We start from the raw sequence: 20,420 nt of genomic DNA on the forward strand, positions 1-20,420 counted from the left end.
TGATTTGGTATTGTATATAACATTACATAACGTTGTTCACTATTTAGTAATATGCATATCAACGGATATTAGGAAAACTTAAAAAAGAAAGGCCGCTAGTTCCTAAACTTCATAATAGAACAGCTATCACAATAATTAGGATTTTTAACAGAGCTAAAAATAAGTTTGTTAGGGTTAGCGCGTAACATCTTTGAAAATTTATCGGCAATCTAAAAAAGACTCATTTGCTTTAATCAATATTTTCTATAAAAAATTACAATTAAATTCTCGTTTAAAAGTTAACCTGTTTAAAAAAACTCTTGTTTAAATTCGATCTAGTTAAAACTTTATTTAGCAAATTTTGAAATAAATGATTTTGTGAGCCGTCCGTCTTTTCTCGTCGAATCTGTTTTAGCTAAACAAGAAAATAAAACGATATAAATTTTTTTTCGTTGACAAAATAGCTTGCTTTGAACAAATTAATTTTTTATTACAAAATAAAATTTTTATTATAAATAAAATTACATACTTTATAACAAATAAAATTTTTATTAGAAAATAAACAAAATAAAAGTTTTAAAAATTATTTTTTGTATACTATATACTCAGTTTAAAAATACTTACATTTTGAGTTTACTGGTGTACATTGATTTGTCAAACGCTTGATGTTGGGGACATATGCATCTAAAGAATATCAACCGATTTTTTTTAGCAAAATCAAGGCAATTAGGAAATGAAAACAGTAAATCAATCTGGATTTAATGGATTCTGAATTAAAAGAATAAGCTATTGAAACTTTTTTTACTAAGTACAATTTTTTACCTGATTCTCCATTAACAATGAAAAGATTCTTGATTAAGCCATCCTGTGGTGGATACCACGGATCAGCAGCAAATACCTTTACGTCTTCAAAAATTTGAGGTTGGTAGTTTTGTTCAGATAATATAACTTTTCCGTTTAATTTAATTGAGAAAACATAAGCATTCGAAACAAGTTGTTGAGTAATTTCAAGGCGAGACCACTCCTTTAGAGGAACAGGTGTTGTTTTAAATACTCTATTCAAATTACCATTTATAGGCGCAGCAATAAAAAGACTACCATCGCCATTTTCATGGAACCATACTCCGGGAACTCGATCGCCATATTTACTTAAATCGGAACCAATAGTAAAATGAAGAACACTGTGAAATCCTTTAGAAAATGAATTCGGTTTTACATCGAAGTATATTTTGTGTTTCTTTTCTAACTTCGGTATAACTGCCACCAGGTTTGTTTGGGTCAAATTTGTTGCTTTATCTTCTATCATTTGCTCTGGAAAAAAAAAGTCAAGTAAGATAAATACATTATTACAAATAAGATAAATAAATAAAGCATTTGGGAAAATAAGAATTGATTTTACTGTTTTTAAAATAACGAGGTACCATTTCTCACCAGGAATTTAAATTACATTTAACATGAAAACAACCAAAACCAAATTTAAATAGTTCATAGATAAATAAATTAAATGAAGCTATTAACTTATAAAATCAGGTAAATTTTCGATATCTCAGAATTCACCTTTTGGATTCTGATTACTACCCCCACAAAACCTTTAAATATTGTCCGCGTAACCAAATTTATAGCTATTGTCCGCGTCACAAAAGATTAATAAAATATTCTTATGTCTGATATTTTGATTTATAGTTTTAATTAAAGAATAACGATTACGTTATATTTCACATTTATAACAAAATACTTCACATTAAACATTTTAGAAACTAAACAAAACTTCAAACAAGTAAAAACAAATAAATAAATATTTATACTTTTTTTAATATTTATATATTTATAGACTTTTTATATAATTATTATTATGTAACTATAATTTTGTAGAAAATGAAAAATGCTTCAAAAATTTTTCTGCTTATTTGTTTAGAAACGTTTCTAGCTAAACAACTTATTTGTTTAGCTAGAAACAACCTTTTCTAAATTTTGTAATACATTTAAAAGAAATCAATAAAAACTGAGAATAGAAAAAAACATACCTTAACTTTTGATTTATTAAATTCCTAAATTTTTTTAAAAAACTTTCTTTTTTGGATTTTAGTTTTGTTAAATAAGGTGTGCATTGTCAAAACCACCAGCGTAAAGTAGAATTCGAGAAAAAGTCTTACAATGAAGTTTAAAATGAAGTACAATAAATTTTTGAGTTTGAATTGAAATACAATATATGCGGTAGTGGTTAAGTGCATGTGTCATAAGCGAGAAGTTTTGAGTTCAATCGCACCACATACCTAGTAGTACTGCACTCAACTTGTTTCTCTGCACAGCAGCCTTGTTTGTCAAGATTTGTATTTCGGAGTTATAGAGTTGTGACCACAACTAAAAGTAGTCTCCTCGATTGTAGTGGCCTTCATGGCCTTGGGGAGGTGAATTGAAATTTAAAAAAAAATTTAGCAACAGTACTTTCAAAAGTGGTTAGTGCCATTAATTGCAATTAAAATGTAAAGATAGATTCAAAAGATGTCAAAAAAATGAACAATTTTTTTTTAAATGTTATTATTTTATTCAAAATAAGTTGTTAAAATAATGCACCTTTTAAAAAAAGTTATATTCCAAAAAAAAACCAATTTACACATCATAGATTTTCCAACTTATATTTAAAAAAATTGAGTGACATTCTTTCTTAAGTTTTTTTTTTTAACTAATAAAACTGTAATAATAAACATATTTTTTTTAAATATTTTTAAATTGTGATATAGCAATTCAACTATAGTAATATATAGTTGAATTGCTATAAATAAGAGATTAAATGCTAAAACTTGAAAAATTTAAGCTAAATGTTTAGATGGTCATTTAAAAACCATTAAAAAAAACACATTAGGTTTAAAATCTTATAGATGGTCAGATTGTTTTCTGTAACAACAAAAAATTATCTTCCTTGTTCTTACCTAATGAGTAACATAACAAGACATTGAGAACATTTTAAACATAAATGTTAGGAAACTTATATCTTGAAACATATATCTATACTAAAAGTATATATCTTATGCAAAAAATATGACATTTTTTATTAACTATTAGTGTGCAAATATGTTATTTTATTATTTTTTGTAATATTTAAAAAAGAATATGAGTGTTAACTATTTTATTTATGAAATGTAAACAATGAATATAACTAAACGATAATAAAAATAATGAATATGATAAAGCAATAACGTAAATACAAACTTCAAATTGCTTACCAACATTTCCATTTATAATTAAAAGATCTTTAATAGAACAATTCTGTGGTGGATACCATGGATCTGCTGCATACACTTTCACATTTATAAACGTTTGTGGTTTTGTATTTTCAACACTATGAATGACTACTCCATTTAAATAACAAGTAAATATATATACTCCATTAAGCTTAACTTGATTTATTTGTATACTTGACCACTCATTAAGCAGTAATGGCTGAGTGATGAAATAGTAATTACCATTTCCATTAATAGCAGACGCAATAGCTAATCTACCTGACCCATCATCCAGAAACCATGCAGCAGGAATTCGTTCACCATATTTCCCTACATCTTTGTCAATAGTTAAATGAATAACATTCTTCCATCCTAGCGAATATGAGTTGGGTTTTATTTTAAAAGAAACTATGTATGCTTTTTCCAATGATGACAAAGTTGTTATCAAGTTATCTTTTATCACCACAAATTCTGCTTCTTTAACTAATCCATTTTCTAATAAATGGAATAAATAATGTTTTTTTATTATTATTATTATTTTTGGTTTTATTTCTTATTTTATTACTTTATTATTTAATTATAATATATAATATTACAAGTTTAGTTTTGTATGAAAACATAATATGATCCTAAATTAAATATACAAAATATTTAGTACTAAAACAGCTCATATACAAAAAATGTTTATATTTTGTTATAAATTTAAACATTAAAGCCATTTATTGGCATAAATTTCAATTGACAGTAAATAGGCCAGTTGCAAACAAAGATTTTGAAAAAAAAAAAGACATAATTAATATAACCAATTCACAAACTAAAAATTATTCAACTAAACTTTTAAATTTTTATGCTAGCGCTTATAATTCAATAAACAAAAATGTATAATATTCAAATACAAAATAAAATACCAATATAAATATAAAACTTATAAAATTAATATTAATAAAACTATTATTTTACATCTTACTAATATTAAAAAAAAAGTGAATTATAAAATAAAATAACCTTGCTTAATTTTGCAAATAAACCCAAACTGACGATCACAACTATTGTCATTCCAACCTTCATTGGTTGTTTCCACACATTCTTCATTCATATTGTTATGATTGTTTGGTTCTTGAGTTTTCCAATTTAAGAACAGCAATGGCGATTTATCAGACCACACAAATGTTCTATTATTCTGGATTGCATTGAGACCTTTCAAAAAAAAAAAAACATTAGTTAAAGTGGAGTTTTAAGAAAAAAAATTGAAGTGATCAGAATATAAAAAACTAAAGTATGCTACCAATCCAATGCTTCTTGTTTTTAATGCTTTCATCTCTGAGCTGGTTTAAAACAAATGCAACTTCTGACTGATCTGTTATACTTAATAAGTTTCCTCCCATATTGAGACATGATTTATGGGATTCTCTCCAACTTTTTCCAGGTAATACTGGAGTCACACTGTGAAAAAAGTAACAATCACTTCCATACTCTACCAAACCGCTGGCACATTTTCCATTTGAACTTCCTAAAATACCAATTATAGAAAATAAATCTTTTTTTAATGCAATACACCATGATTTATTTTTTAAATTTAAAGTCTATACTTATGTGGTTCAGAAAATATCCCATAAAGCCATTTTCTCTTTTATAAATGACATTATGGAAGAAGCAACTTTTTCAATACCCTTTTCTGGATACCCTAATACCCTTCCTTCAAAGTTTTCCTACTTCTATGAAAGTTATGCTTGCCAAAGCTACACAGTCTTACCTTACACAAATCTACAAGATAAAAAGTTTTGTCTTATTTTATTTTACTTTGTAAAATAATATACAATAAATTAAACCTTGTAAAATAATATACAATAAATTAAACTTTGAAAATAATAACATGATGTCTTTACTTGTTATTTTTTTCTTCCAAATTTTACTATTTTCACCATTATGATTTTATTCAAAGAAAATATTGCAAATGATAAATATTTAATATAAGAATGAAATGGAAGAGTTGAACAAAATATTTATTACAATTGATAAGAATGAAAAATTGACTAACTATGGAAAATCAGAACTTTATAAGTAACATTTAGAAAGCAACAAGTAAGTTCTGTGACTAACAAAACTAAAGAAGTTTATCCATCAAAAATTAGAAACTGAGACTATGCTGGTAAATATGATGACAGTGTCATCACTATAAATGACATTTCGATCAACAGTGTCATCACTATAAATGACATTTCGATCTACAGCATCATCACGATAAATGACATTTTGATCAACAGTGTCATCACTATAAATGTTATTTCGATCAACAGTGTCTTCACTATAAATGATATTTTGATCAACAGTGTCATTATTTTAAATGACAGCACTACCATTTTTGATGACATTAACAGTGGCATAAATTGATGGTGATTTCAGTTCCCCATTAAAAGCATGAAATGAGAAAACAATCAGCTTACTGTTTTTGCTGCTTTCAGGTAAAAAAAAGTGAATGTAAGCTAAATAAGGTTACACAAGGTTAGATTAAGTGGTTACACAAGGTTAGATTAAGTGCTTAGATAAGGTTAGGTTAAGTGAAAACATCAAAGTGAAAGGTAAAGAGTTATAAAAACAAAATTCAAAAAAAAAAATGGACCACGGTGATGGGGACCATGGCCCTCCCAGAATATTGCAAAATAATGTTGATTTTTTTGCTAATAAAAAAACTGAATACTACCATATAAATAGAAACACTTTTATCTACTTTCAGCAAAATACACCAAATTAAATCAACTGCATTTATTAGTTTTAATGGTAACTATGAAATTAGTTATTTTACACCATGAAAAAAAAAAAAATTGGTTAAAAAAACATCACTTACTTAACTCATCAGTGGTGATGAGCTATTTTATCTAACTTAAAACTATAATATTTTTTTTTAACTAAATAATTTATTAGTATTGTAATAGTAACATTAAGTATTATTGATATTTTTTTAATATATCTATTATTCATATGTAATATTTATATATATTTTTTATATATTTAATATATACATTATGTATTGTATTATTTTATATTATAATTTGTTCATTTTAAAAGAAAGTAAAATATAAAAGCATTAACTGAATATAAAGCTTAGCTAATAACTACAATTCACAAAACAATTACGCTTGTTTTTAAGTCTGTGCAAATGAGTTTCGAATACAAAAGATAAAGTTATTTGAAGCCAATTTACTGTATAATATTTAACATTTAATTTTAACATGAACATGTAAGATTATATATAGTATATTATATTATAAGATTATATCTCTTATATGCCCATGATCTAAATAATTAATAAGTTTTTGTCAAATACTTTCTTACTATTCAATAATTCCAACAACATGATTAAGACAATGGCATATTTTTTCAAGCAGAAACCATATGCGTCTAGTGAAGAAACAATTAGTAAACTATCTGAAAAGCCTCCACATATAAATGCATCTAGTGAAGCAACAATTTGTGAACTACCTGAAAAGCCTTCTCATACATACATTGCAGAGTTAATAGAAAAGCAGATTTTCAATAAAAGCGCTATAGAACAAAAATATCTTTTTTTGATTTAAGTCATTTGATGCTTGCGTTACCTTGGATGACAAGAAATAGCTTTGCAAGGTCATGATGGGAATGACAATTTTACCCAACTATTGCGCTTGCTTGGTACAAACAACAAAAACATTGTAGATCATCTTGATGGAAGAATTGATTACAAGTATACACATAATGAGGTTAACAAACTTGACCATGAGACAAAAGTATAAGTATACTCATAATGAGGTGCAAAATGAGATTTTTGATATATTAGCTACTCTAACATTACATAAAAATTTAAAAGCCACCCGAAAACGCCTTCACCAGCAATAATGGAAAAAGTTTTTTTCCATTATTGCTAATGAAGGTACTGATGTTAGCAATAAGGAACAGTTATCACTTTGTCTTCGAACAATAGATAAAGATTTGAATCTTTTTGAAGACTTTATAAAATTCTACCAGTAGAAAAATATTAAAAGCATAACTATTGTACTTGTTATAAAAGATATTCTCATTAGAATTAACTTAAGTTTTGATAATTGCAGGGGTCAAACCTATGATGTCACATCAGATATGCTGGGGAAGAAATCTGGAGTATCAGCCCAAATTCTTACTGAACAGCCAAAAACTATTGCCATACACTGTCAAGGGCATTCTCTTTGTTTAGCCATGAAATCGCTGACTACGTAATGTGACATTTTGTGAGATACCTTGAGCGTTGCTGAAGAAATAGGCTTACTTGCAAAGTAAGAACACTTGCTTTGAAATATTAATGAGAACATAGAGATTAAACAAGACTCTGAACCATTCAAAAAGCTGAAGAAACTTTCCACAACAAGCTGGATTGTTTTCAGAATGTATTAAGAGAGTCATCAATAATTATGACTTGCAACTTTGAGACAAATGCATAAAGGAAAAACTTGAACAAGAGACAAAAGCAAGAATTTTTAGTTGTGAGAGCCAGATAGAATCTTTTTACTTCTTTTTGACATTATCTCTTTTCATAATCCCGCTTTACGCCATGACTGATGACTTGTTAAAGTCCCTTCAATTGAAAAAGACGTTGGCAACCAGTGGAAGAAAATCTGCATATTTAGTGATTGATATAATAAAAAATACCAGAAATGATGACAAATGTAAGTCACATTTGTTTTTAGCAGTGGTTAAGAAAGCAGCAAGTTCAATTAAATCAATTGAAAAATGTACTTTACCAAGAAAACAAAAAGAATTGAATTGAACAAACAAGCAACACCTATTACCAAAAACAGCCGTGGATCACTTTAAGCCAATATATTTTGAAGCTCTTGAAACAATTATTAATACAATAGAAGATCGATTTGAACAACCAGCATTCAAGAAGTTTATAAATGTTAAAAAACTGTTTTTAAAAATCATTAATAAGATGAATCTATCAAAGAGGCTTAAGGTTTTATAATCTGATTTTTAAGGAAATCTCTATTTTCTATTGGAACCAAATAGAAAGTGAGCTTTATCTCATACCCACTATTTTTAAAAATTCTATGCCAATTGATTTTCAAGATATATGCAAGAGACTTCAGAATATGAATTTGAAAAATTGCCCTATGAACCAGAATATTTAGATCATTATCCATATCGTGTTAAAAAATGGAGCTACATTACCCACACCAAAATGTTTTTTTTTCAATGCAGTCAAGGGTTAAAATGTGGCTCAGATCAACAATAGCTTAAAAAAGAAATAATTTCTTGTCAGTGCTAAATACGCATGTTGATATTGTTGATAGTCTATCTTTAATAGCCAAGTAGTTTACTGTTAACAGGATAGGCTCAGGAGCAAGTTTAGAACATTTACTATAAAAAACCTTAATTAGATTATTTATCACATTTTCGCTATTTTTTCAGTATTTTAAGAAAGATTCCGAACAAAAATTTTATTTTCAAAATTAGGGCAAGAAAAGCTTTATTAAAATCCTGATTTCAAGATAAATGTTTTACTTTGGATCCCCTTCATCCCCTCCCCTCCCCCAAGTTTTATTGCATGAAGTGGTCCATGTATTAAAGTCCAAACATCAACATAATCATGCACAGAAGTTTTATAAGATAACCAGATAAAAAAGAAGGAAACGCAATGTAAGAAGATTTAAAAGAAAATCTCAAAAAAAGGTTCTGGATCTTTCTTGACATACTCTATGATATCAAAAACAAGACAAATATAAATACCGATTATGTCAAAATAAATTAATTTAGATTAGCAAACTAAAAAAATATATTGTTTTTTTTAAAACCACAGAAACACTTATAAAAGATGAAAAATTTTTAAAAACATACTGTGTTTAAAGACACACTAAATATATTTATTTAAATTTTTTACTGAAAAAAAGGTGCAAGAATTGTTGCTAAATTGACTTCATAAAACCTGCTGCTAGAAGGGAGTGCTGCAAGACCAACTAACTCATAGTACTGCTACAAGTAAGTGCCGCTACAATGACTGAGTGTATGGTAGGGGAGGTAGTCTATCAAATAATAATATAAAATTTCAAAGAAAAAAGTTTTTAAAATTTTTCCGTTCTTTAAAACAATTTAAAAAAAAAAACATTAACTTGACATTTTAAAGGAAAAACTAAAAATTACCAAACAAGAGTATGTGCATGTGTATATATATATATATATATATATATATATATATATATATATACATATCTATGCATATAGATATATATATATGTATATATACATATACATATATACATATATATATACATATATACATATATATATACAGGGTGATTTAATCAAAAGTATAAACTTTAAATTAACATAATTAATTTTTTGATTGCAAATACATTACATGCGATAGTACATTTTAAAGCTCATTAAAAAGGAAATTTAATGTTAATAATTTCAAAAAAATTAAAATAACAGCATAGCCATGAGATACGATATTCAAAAACGCATATTTTTAACAAAAAAATTGGTCGAGTTGAAGAGCGTAAGTCTGGTTCAGAGAGCTTATAGAAGTAAATTTAAGAACAGACCATGTCCAACGGCAACAGCTATCACAAAATTATCTACAAAATTTGATACAACCGGAACAATACTTGATTTGCCACCAAAACCGAGGAATGAGCGAGACATTCGAATTAATGCCAGAAATAAGCTGAAAGTACTCTTATTCGAAGATCCTACATTGTGGATCAGAAAAGCCTCAGTTGATGTTGAAATTTCATACAGCCTTTGTCGTGATATTCTTCTCAAAGATTTACAACTCAAACTGTATAAATACCAGAGTGCTCATCAACTATTGCCACTTGATTATGAAAAAGGGTCATTTTTGCTCAATGGTGGCTGGACTTGGAAAAGGATATTCACAAATGGTTGATCACTACAGATGAAGCCTATTTTTACCTTACTGAGTCGATCAACAAGCAAAATAACAGAATGTGGCTGAATGAGAGACCTGAGGATTGGATAGAGAAACCGTTGCACGATGCGAAAGTTTTGGTTTGGTGTGCCATTTCCTTCCGAAAAATCTACGGACCCTACTTTTTCGAAGGAACGGTAAATCAGCACAATTACCTGGATATGCTTAAAATTTTTTTCTGGCCTAAGCACTATAGAGTTGAGAGTCACAAAAAATACTACTTTCAACAAGATGGGGCTACTCCGCATACGGCTAATATGGTTCAAGAGTGGTTACAAAGTAAATTTGTAGAGAAATTCATTACCAAGCAACAATGGCCTCCACGATCACCAGACCTCAATCCATGTGATTATTTCCTATGGGGTTATCTTAAGTCTAAAGTTTATAAGCCATTACCAAAGACTGGATGATTTAAAAGAGAACATCACAAGAGAAATCCAAAAAAAACACTTTGGCTTTGGAATCAACGTTTTTGAATTTTACAAAAAGATGTCATTTATTAATTGAAAAAAATGGAGGTCATATTGATAAAAAATAAAAAATAAATTCTTATCACTCAATTTCCTTTTAATTTATCTTTAAAATGGTGTATCGGACTTAATAATCCGATTTGATCTACAATTTTTATTCAATTTTAAAGTTTATACTTTGGATTAAATCTAAAGTATAAACTTTATCTATATATACACCCTGTATATATATATATATACATATATATATATATATATATATATATATATATATATATATATATATATATATATATATATATATATATATATATATATACATACATACATATATTTATACTAATATAGACTTTACTTTGATATAAAAAAAATTTAATAAAAAAAAAAGAAGTGCATAAGTATATATATATATATATATATATATATATATATATATATATATATATATATATATATATATATATATATATATATATATATATATATATATATATATATATATATATATATATATATATATATATAGCATACATTAAATGACTCTCAGAGAAGTGCTGCTATATCAAATGAGAAATTGGCATGAAACAGAAATCTTTTCATTTATTATTCTTCATTTTTTTTTATTCTTTTTGTAAAAAAATACATATATATATGTATATATATATATATATAAATATATATATATATATATATATATATATATATATATATATGAATACTATATATATATATATATAAAACTATATATATATATATATATACTATATATATATATATATATATATATATATATATATATATATATATATATAATATATATATATATATATATATACACATATATATATATATATATTTATATATATATATATATATATATATATATATATATATATATATATATATATATATATATATATATATATACATATAAATTAGTGATAACACTTATCTAGTTTTTATTCAACAACTGCTTGTTTCTCCATCAGAAGCTTCCTAGTGAACCTAATGGTGAAAGAAGCTGTCGAAGAATAAATAAGATAAGTGTTTTTACTTAAGTATTATTGCTCTGTTCTTTAAGAACATTAAGTACTCTATTTGTAGAATACACTAATAAAATTTAAATATATATATATATATATATATATTCATATATATATATATATATATATATATATATATATATATATATATATATATATATATATATATATATATATATATATATATATATATACATGCATATATGTATTTTCTTACATTGTTATACTAATATACACTTAAAATCTTTTTTAAGAAAAAAAATTTGTATAAAAAAAGAAATTAGAGTAAAACCGGGTCAAACCGCACACCATATCATTCCGCACACTGATCGAAATTATCATATAAAAACAAAACGGATATGGCTATGAAAAAAATATAAATAAATTCAAATACAGAACTATCTCCTCTTTTTGAATTGATAAAATTATATGCTGATTCAACTCCATTTTTTTCTTTTTTTATACAACTTTAACCAGGAGTGAAAATTTTTTATATATTTTTTATTGTTGCAAACAAAACAGCGCTTGAACCGAAACTGATATAAAAAAAATATTAGCACTATCTTGTTGGAAATTTAATTTTAATTCTGATAGTATAATTTTTATGCAAAAATGGCAAGCCTGGTAAGGACTGGTTTGATGCCTTTATGAAAAGAAGGTCAAAAGAAATTTCAACAAAAAAAGTGGATAACTTAGCATCTAAAAGAGCTGCTTCTTGTACACAAAAAATAATTGATCGTTATTTTTAATGCGTTGCCAAGCAATATCAACAGACTAGTATAAACTCTGGGTTGCATATTTGGAATTGTGATGAAACAGGTTTTTCGGATGATCAAGGTAAAATAACTGTAGTGTGTCAAAAGGGGACAAGACGTGCATTTAAACTTAAAATAAAACGCTGATAACCATTTTGCACCACTATTTGTGATATACAAAGCCAAAAGAAACTTTCACCCTGACCGGGCAAGAGGTGGTCCAGTTAGCAATTACAAAATTAGGTTGGATGGAGCACGATACTTTTATTGAATGGCTGAAAGAAATATTTATACCCGAAACTGAGCAAATTAGTGGTGTTAGATGGGCATACTTATATGGCTTTGCAAGCAGTATTGCTGTGCAAAAAACACAATATAATCTTGATTTGTATACCAGAGCATTCTTCACATATTCTACAACCATTGGATAGAGGCGTCTATTGTCATATCAAATAAGCATGGAAAGAAATTCTTACAAAGTATTATAAAGACTCAAAATGTAAGAACTTAGATAAACAAAACTTTCTACCCTTGCTCAAACTTCTATACAAGAGTGGTAAATGTTTTACACGCTTACATGCAATCGCTGGCAAGGCATTAGCTATCACCCAAATGTTTAATCTACCTTAATCAACTTTAGCAACCTTCGCAGCACCTATACCATCTTGCTCAGATACAGCTTCATCATTTTCAACAGCCACTACAGCACCTACTCCAACTACACACCTATTACCACCTTTCTCAACTACACCAGTTTCAAGTTTTGATAGGTATCAAGCATGTGTTAAGCATTGCAAAATCAGTATTGAGATAGAGTTGAAGCAGTTTTTTCAAAGCAAGAAATCAATCACATGTTAAGAAATAAAAGCAGTGCAACATGACAAAACTTGGTGGAAAATGATTTACCAAAATAAATGTGATCAAGTTCCTCAAATAAAAAGCAACAAAGGAAACCGAGAAAGTTGCTAAACCTAATGCAAAGCATAGACTCTCTATGCCAAGTACTCAAATGTCTGAGCATAAGAGAGCTGAGCAACCTCAACAAAACAATGATGAAGAACAAGTACCAGCACCAAACGGTAAAAAGTTGCAAAATGTAAAAAGTGTTAGGTACATTTACACACAAAATGGTTGCAATGAGAAAACCAATGTATCAGGAAAGGGTGTGCAAAGTACTTTCTATACCGAAGAAATATGTAGTGAAAACAAAACAATTTAAATATAAAAAATATAAAAACCTTAATACAGATTCATAAATATAAAAAACGTTTACAAAAAGTTAAAAAAAAAAATTTAAAAACTTCATAGTTTTCTCAAATGTGCATTTTATGAAAATAATGCCTTCAACAACAAACTCTTTTTCCCTTAAGATTTAAAACATTTAATAAATTAAGTATTCTTCTTTAACAAATATGTATATAACCTTAAGTACAATTTTATTAAAAATATAACAAAACATAAAAAAAAAACAACAAAAAATAAAAACAATAAAAAAGTAATTTAAATTTTATTAATAAGTATACTAATCGACCTGGAATTATTCTTTAAAGTTAGAACAAATGAAAGAAACAAAAAAAAAGAAAGTCAAAAGTTAAAAATCAGATATATCTACCCTGACAAATTCTTAAATTACAAGCATCTGTCTCAGTCAACACTCCAACGCAATCTTTGCCATTTCCAGAAGGAGGAGGATTGGTACATGTTCTTTTTCTTGTTTTTTTACCATCGCCACATGTAGCTGAACATTCAGAAAATGGGCTCCACTCAGATAAACCACCATCAACATCTATACAAAAATATGCAAATTTCAGACTTTGTCATCGTGTTTTTTTTATAAAAACAAAAACCGTTTATTTATTTAGAAGCAGACCAAAGATAAACAAATGATAACTTTTCGCTTTGTATGCGTAAGTATTAAATACAAAATGTCATCGTCATACATTTTGATAATATTTCCTACTTTTAATAAGTTACTTATATTTTTGTATATATATTTTATAGCTGTTTATTAATATTGAACTAATTTTTAATGTCAAAACATTTATTTTGTAAGCAATTTCTTTTCGAGTTTCTTTTGTTTGCGTCCATTAAGTTCTATTTTATATATATTTAGATGAGCCTGTTCAGTTCAGAACTGAGAAGAAAAATAAAATTAAAGAACGATTCAAATCAACATTAGTTTCATGTAGCCTTATAAAAAATGTTGCATTAGGCTGACAAAAATCTTTAACAACATTAAATAGAGAGGTACACATATACAGTTATACAAAAAAACAGAAAAATGAATTTAACAAACAAAACAACCAAAAGCACTCACCATCGTTACCATTTTTAATTCTGAGTTTTTTAACGGAACCATCTTGAGCATCATACCATGGATCTGCGACATACACCTTCACATTTTTAAAAGATTGTGGACTTTTGTTCTCAATGCTATGAATGAGCTTGCCATTTATATAGCATGTGAATGTATATACTCCATTGCGGCTATATTGAGAAATTCTTATACTGGACCACTCATGTAATGGTAGTGGCTCAGAAAAGAAATGATAATTAAAATCATCATTAACTGCAGATGCTATGACCAACTTTCCTAATCCATCTGGCGAAAACCATACACCGGGAGTTCTTTGACCATATTCTCCAACATCATCGTTGATAGTTAAGTGAATAACACTACTCCATTCTTTTGAATATGAGTTGGGTTTTATCATAAAAGAAACTGAATACGCTTTTTCCAAAGATAACAAAGTTGTGACCAATGTATTTTTTACCAACACAAACTCTTCTTCTTTAATGAACTCGGGTTCTATTTAACGAAATGTTTTAACGCATTCAATTTAAAGATTTTGCTTTAAACATTTATTTAACTATATATATATATATATATATATATATAAATACAGTCTTACATTGTTTTACTAATATACACTTTTATTTTTTTTACATCAAAAAAAAATTTTTATATAAAAAAGAAATTAGAAAATTAGTAAAATAATAAGTAACAAAGTAAAAGTTGTTAGCAACGAATTCAGATATATATATACCCGGACATTGTCCTAAATCACAAGCATCTGTCTCAGTCAACACTCCAACGCAATCTTTGCCATTTCCAGAAGGAGGAGGATTGGTACATGTTCTTTTTCTTGTTTTTTTACCATCGCCACATGTAGCTGAACATTCAGAAAATGGGCTCCACTCAGATAAACCACCATCAACATCTATACAAAAATATGCAAATTTCAGACTTTGTCATCGTGTTTTTTTTATAAAAACAAAAACCGTTTATTTATTTAGAAGCAGACCAAAGATAAACAAATGATAACTTTTCGCTTTGTATGCGTAAGTATTAAATACAAAATGTCATCGTCATACATTTTGATAATATTTCCTACTTTTAATAAGTTACTTATATTTTTGTATATATATTTTATAGCTGTTTATTAATATTGAACTAATTTTTAATGTCAAAACATTTATTTTGTAAGCAATTTCTTTTCGAGTTTCTTTTGTTTGCGTCCATTAAGTTCTATTTTATATATATTTAGATGAGCCTGTTCAGTTCAGAACTGAGAAGAAAAATAAAATTAAAGAACGATTCAAATCAACATTAGTTTCATGTAGCCTTATAAAAAATGTTGCATTAGGCTGACAAAAATCTTTAACAACATTAAATAGAGAGGTACACATATACAGTTATACAAAAAAACAGAAAAATGAATTTAACAAACAAAACAACCAAAAACACTCACCATCGTTACCATTTTTAATTCTGAGTTTTTTAACGGAACCATCTTGAGCATCATACCATGGATCTGCGACATACACCTTCACATTTTTAAAAGATTGTGGACTTTTGTTCTCAATGCTATGAATGAGCTTGCCATTTATATAGCATGTGAATGTATATACTCCATTGCGGCTATATTGAGAAATTCTTATACTGGACCACTCATGTAATGGTAGTGGCTCAGAAAAGAAATGATAATTAAAATCATCATTAACTGCAGATGCTATGACCAACTTTCCTAATCCATCTGGCGAAAACCATACACCGGGAGTTCTTTGACCATATTCTCCAACATCATCGTTGATAGTTAAGTGAATAACACTACTCCATTCTTTTGAATATGAGTTGGGTTTTATCATAAAAGAAACTGAATACGCTTTTTCCAAAGATAACAAAGTTGTGACCAATGTATTTTTTACCAACACAAACTCTTCTTCTTTAATGAACTCGGGTTCTATTTAACGAAATGTTTTAACGCATTCAATTTAAAGATTTTGCTTTAAACATTTATTTAACTATATATATATATATATATATATATATATATAAATAAAGTCTTACATTGTTTTACTAATATACACTTTTATTTTTTTTACATCAAAAAAAAATTTTTATATAAAAAAGAAATTAGAAAATTAGTAAAATAATAAGTAACAAAGTAAAAGTTGTTAGCAACGAATTCAGATATATATATACCCGGACATTGTCCTAAATCACAAGCATCTGTCTCAGTCAACACTCCAACGCAATCTTTGCCATTTCCAGAAGGAGGAGGATTGGTACATGTTCTTTTTCTTGTTTTTTTACCATCGCCACATGTAGCTGAACATTCAGAAAATGGGCTCCACTCAGATAAACCACCATCAACATCTATACAAAAATATGCAAATTTCAGACTTTGTCATCGTGTTTTTTTTATAAAAACAAAAACCGTTTATTTATTTAGAAGCAGACCAAAGATAAACAAATGATAACTTTTCGCTTTGTATGCGTAAGTATTAAATACAAAATGTCATCGTCATACATTTTGATAATATTTCCTACTTTTAATAAGTTACTTATATTTTTGTATATATATTTTATAGCTGTTTATTAATATTGAACTAATTTTTAATGTCAAAACATTTATTTTGTAAGCAATTTCTTTTCGAGTTTCTTTTGTTTGCGTCCATTAAGTTCTATTTTATATATATTTAGATGAGCCTGTTCAGTTCAGAACTGAGAAGAAAAATAAAATTAAAGAACGATTCAAATCAACATTAGTTTCATGTAGCCTTATAAAAAATGTTGCATTAGGCTGACAAAAATCTTTAACAACATTAAATAGAGAGGTACACATATACAGTTATACAAAAAAACAGAAAAATGAATTTAACAAACAAAACAACCAAAAACACTCACCATCGTTACCATTTTTAATTCTGAGTTTTTTAACGGAACCATCTTGAGCATCATACCATGGATCTGCGACATACACCTTCACATTTTTAAAAGATTGTGGACTTTTGTTCTCAATGCTATGAATGAGCTTGCCATTTATATAGCATGTGAATGTATATACTCCATTGCGGCTATATTGAGAAATTCTTATACTGGACCACTCATGTAATGGTAGTGGCTCAGAAAAGAAATGATAATTAAAATCATCATTAACTGCAGATGCTATGACCAACTTTCCTAATCCATCTGGCGAAAACCATACACCGGGAGTTCTTTGACCATATTCTCCAACATCATCGTTGATAGTTAAGTGAATAACACTACTCCATTCTTTTGAATATGAGTTGGGTTTTATCATAAAAGAAACTGAATACGCTTTTTCCAAAGATAACAAAGTTGTGACCAATGTATTTTTTACCAACACAAACTCTTCTTCTTTAATGAACTCGGGTTCTATTTAACGAAATGTTTTAACGCATTCAATTTAAAGATTTTGCTTTAAACATTTATATAACTATATATATATATATATATATATATATAAATACAGTCTTACATTGTTTTACTAATATACACTTTTATTTTTTTTACATCAAAAAAAAATTTTTATATAAAAAAGAAATTAGAAAATTAGTAAAATAATAAGTAACAAAGTAAAAGTTGTTAGCAACGAATTCAGATATATATATACCCGGACATTGTCCTAAATCACAAGCATCTGTCTCAGTCAACACTCCAACGCAATCTTTGCCATTTCCAGAAGGAGGAGGATTGGTACATGTTCTTTTTCTTGTTTTTTTACCATCGCCACATGTAGCTGAACATTCAGAAAATGGGCTCCACTCAGATAAACCACCATCAACATCTATACAAAAATATGCAAATTTCAGACTTTGTCATCGTGTTTTTTTTATAAAAACAAAAACCGTTTATTTATTTAGAAGCAGACCAAAGATAAACAAATGATAACTTTTCGCTTTGTATGCGTAAGTATTAAATACAAAATGTCATCGTCATACATTTTGATAATATTTCCTACTTTTAATAAGTTACTTATATTTTTGTATATATATTTTATAGCTGTTTATTAATATTGAACTAATTTTTAATGTCAAAACATTTATTTTGTAAGCAATTTCTTTTCGAGTTTCTTTTGTTTGCGTCCATTAAGTTCTATTTTATATATATTTAGATGAGCCTGTTCAGTTCAGAACTGAGAAGAAAAATAAAATTAAAGAACGATTCAAATCAACATTAGTTTCATGTAGCCTTATAAAAAATGTTGCATTAGGCTGACAAAAATCTTTAACAACATTAAATAGAGAGGTACACATATACAGTTATACAAAAAAACAGAAAAATGAATTTAACAAACAAAACAACCAAAAACACTCACCATCGTTACCATTTTTAATTCTGAGTTTTTTAACGGAACCATCTTGAGCATCATACCATGGATCTGCGACATACACCTTCACATTTTTAAAAGATTGTGGACTTTTGTTCTCAATGCTATGAATGAGCTTGCCATTTATATAGCATGTGAATGTATATACTCCATTGCGGCTATATTGAGAAATTCTTATACTGGACCACTCATGTAATGGTAGTGGCTCAGAAAAGAAATGATAATTAAAATCATCATTAAATGCAGATGCTATGACCAACTTTCCTAATCCATCTGGCGAAAACCATACACCGGGAGTTCTTTGACCATATTCTCCAACATCATCGTTGATAGTTAAGTGAATAACACTACTCCATTCTTTTGAATATGAGTTGGGTTTTATCATAAAAGAAACTGAATACGCTTTTTCCAAAGATAACAAAGTTGTGACCAATGTATTTTTTACCAACACAAACTCTTCTTCTTTAATGAACTCGGGTTCTATTTAACGAAATGTTTTAACGCATTCAATTTAAAGATTTTGCTTTAAACATTTATATAACTATATATATATATATATATATATATAAATACAGTCTTACATTGTTTTACTAATATACACTTTTATTTTTTTTACATCAAAAAAAAATTTTTATATAAAAAAGAAATTAGAAAATTAGTAAAATAATAAGTAACAAAGTAAAAGTTGTTAGCAACGAATTCAGATATATATATACCCGGACATTGTCCTAAATCACAAGCATCTGTCTCAGTCAACACTCCAACGCAATCTTTGCCATTTCCAGAAGGAGGAGGATTGGTACATGTTCTTTTTCTTGTTTTTTTACCATCGCCACATGTAGCTGAACATTCAGAAAATGGGCTCCACTCAGATAAACCACCATCAACATCTATACAAAAATATGCAAATTTCAGACTTTGTCATCGTGTTTTTTTTATAAAAACAAAAACCGTTTATTTATTTAGAAGCAGACCAAAGATAAACAAATGATAACTTTTCGCTTTGTATGCGTAAGTATTAAATACAAAATGTCATCGTCATACATTTTGATAATATTTCCTACTTTTAATAAGTTACTTATATTTTTGTATATATATTTTATAGCTGTTTATTAATATTGAACTAATTTTTAATGTCAAAACATTTATTTTGTAAGCAATTTCTTTTCGAGTTTCTTTTGTTTGCGTCCATTAAGTTCTATTTTATATATATTTAGATGAGCCTGTTCAGTTCAGAACTGAGAAGAAAAATAAAATTAAAGAACGATTCAAATCAACATTAGTTTCATGTAGCCTTATAAAAAATGTTGCATTAGGCTGACAAAAATCTTTAACAACATTAAATAGAGAGGTACACATATACAGTTATACAAA

General features: G+C 27.3%; 1 protein-coding gene across 3 annotated transcripts in view; it reads right to left on the minus strand.

Annotated features, from left to right (window-relative positions):
- Nucleotides 1–223: 223 nt before the first annotated feature.
- Nucleotides 224–20,420, minus strand: part of LOC136081827 (uncharacterized) — a 72,320-nt gene continuing 52,123 nt past the window's right edge. For all 3 annotated transcript variants that reach the window (XM_065800061.1, XM_065800062.1, XM_065800063.1), the window contains 15 exons: nucleotides 19,763–19,936; nucleotides 19,035–19,526; nucleotides 18,330–18,503; nucleotides 17,600–18,091; nucleotides 16,895–17,068; nucleotides 16,161–16,652; nucleotides 15,456–15,629; nucleotides 14,726–15,217; nucleotides 14,021–14,194; nucleotides 4,486–4,710; nucleotides 4,206–4,397; nucleotides 3,204–3,695; nucleotides 802–1,290; nucleotides 604–663; nucleotides 224–394 (listed from right to left, as the gene is read on the minus strand). In XM_065800061.1, coding sequence (XP_065656133.1) covers nucleotides 327–394; nucleotides 604–663; nucleotides 802–1,290; nucleotides 3,204–3,695; nucleotides 4,206–4,397; nucleotides 4,486–4,710; nucleotides 14,021–14,194; nucleotides 14,726–15,217; nucleotides 15,456–15,629; nucleotides 16,161–16,652; nucleotides 16,895–17,068; nucleotides 17,600–18,091; nucleotides 18,330–18,503; nucleotides 19,035–19,526; nucleotides 19,763–19,936 — 4,364 coding nt within the window. In that variant the 3' untranslated portion in view covers nucleotides 224–326. The remainder of the gene's footprint in view (nucleotides 395–603; nucleotides 664–801; nucleotides 1,291–3,203; nucleotides 3,696–4,205; nucleotides 4,398–4,485; nucleotides 4,711–14,020; nucleotides 14,195–14,725; nucleotides 15,218–15,455; nucleotides 15,630–16,160; nucleotides 16,653–16,894; nucleotides 17,069–17,599; nucleotides 18,092–18,329; nucleotides 18,504–19,034; nucleotides 19,527–19,762; nucleotides 19,937–20,420) is intronic.

The sequence above is a fragment of the Hydra vulgaris genome, chromosome 06, assembly GCF_038396675.1.
Source record: "Hydra vulgaris chromosome 06, alternate assembly HydraT2T_AEP".
Classification (NCBI taxonomy): domain Eukaryota; kingdom Metazoa; phylum Cnidaria; class Hydrozoa; order Anthoathecata; family Hydridae; genus Hydra; species Hydra vulgaris.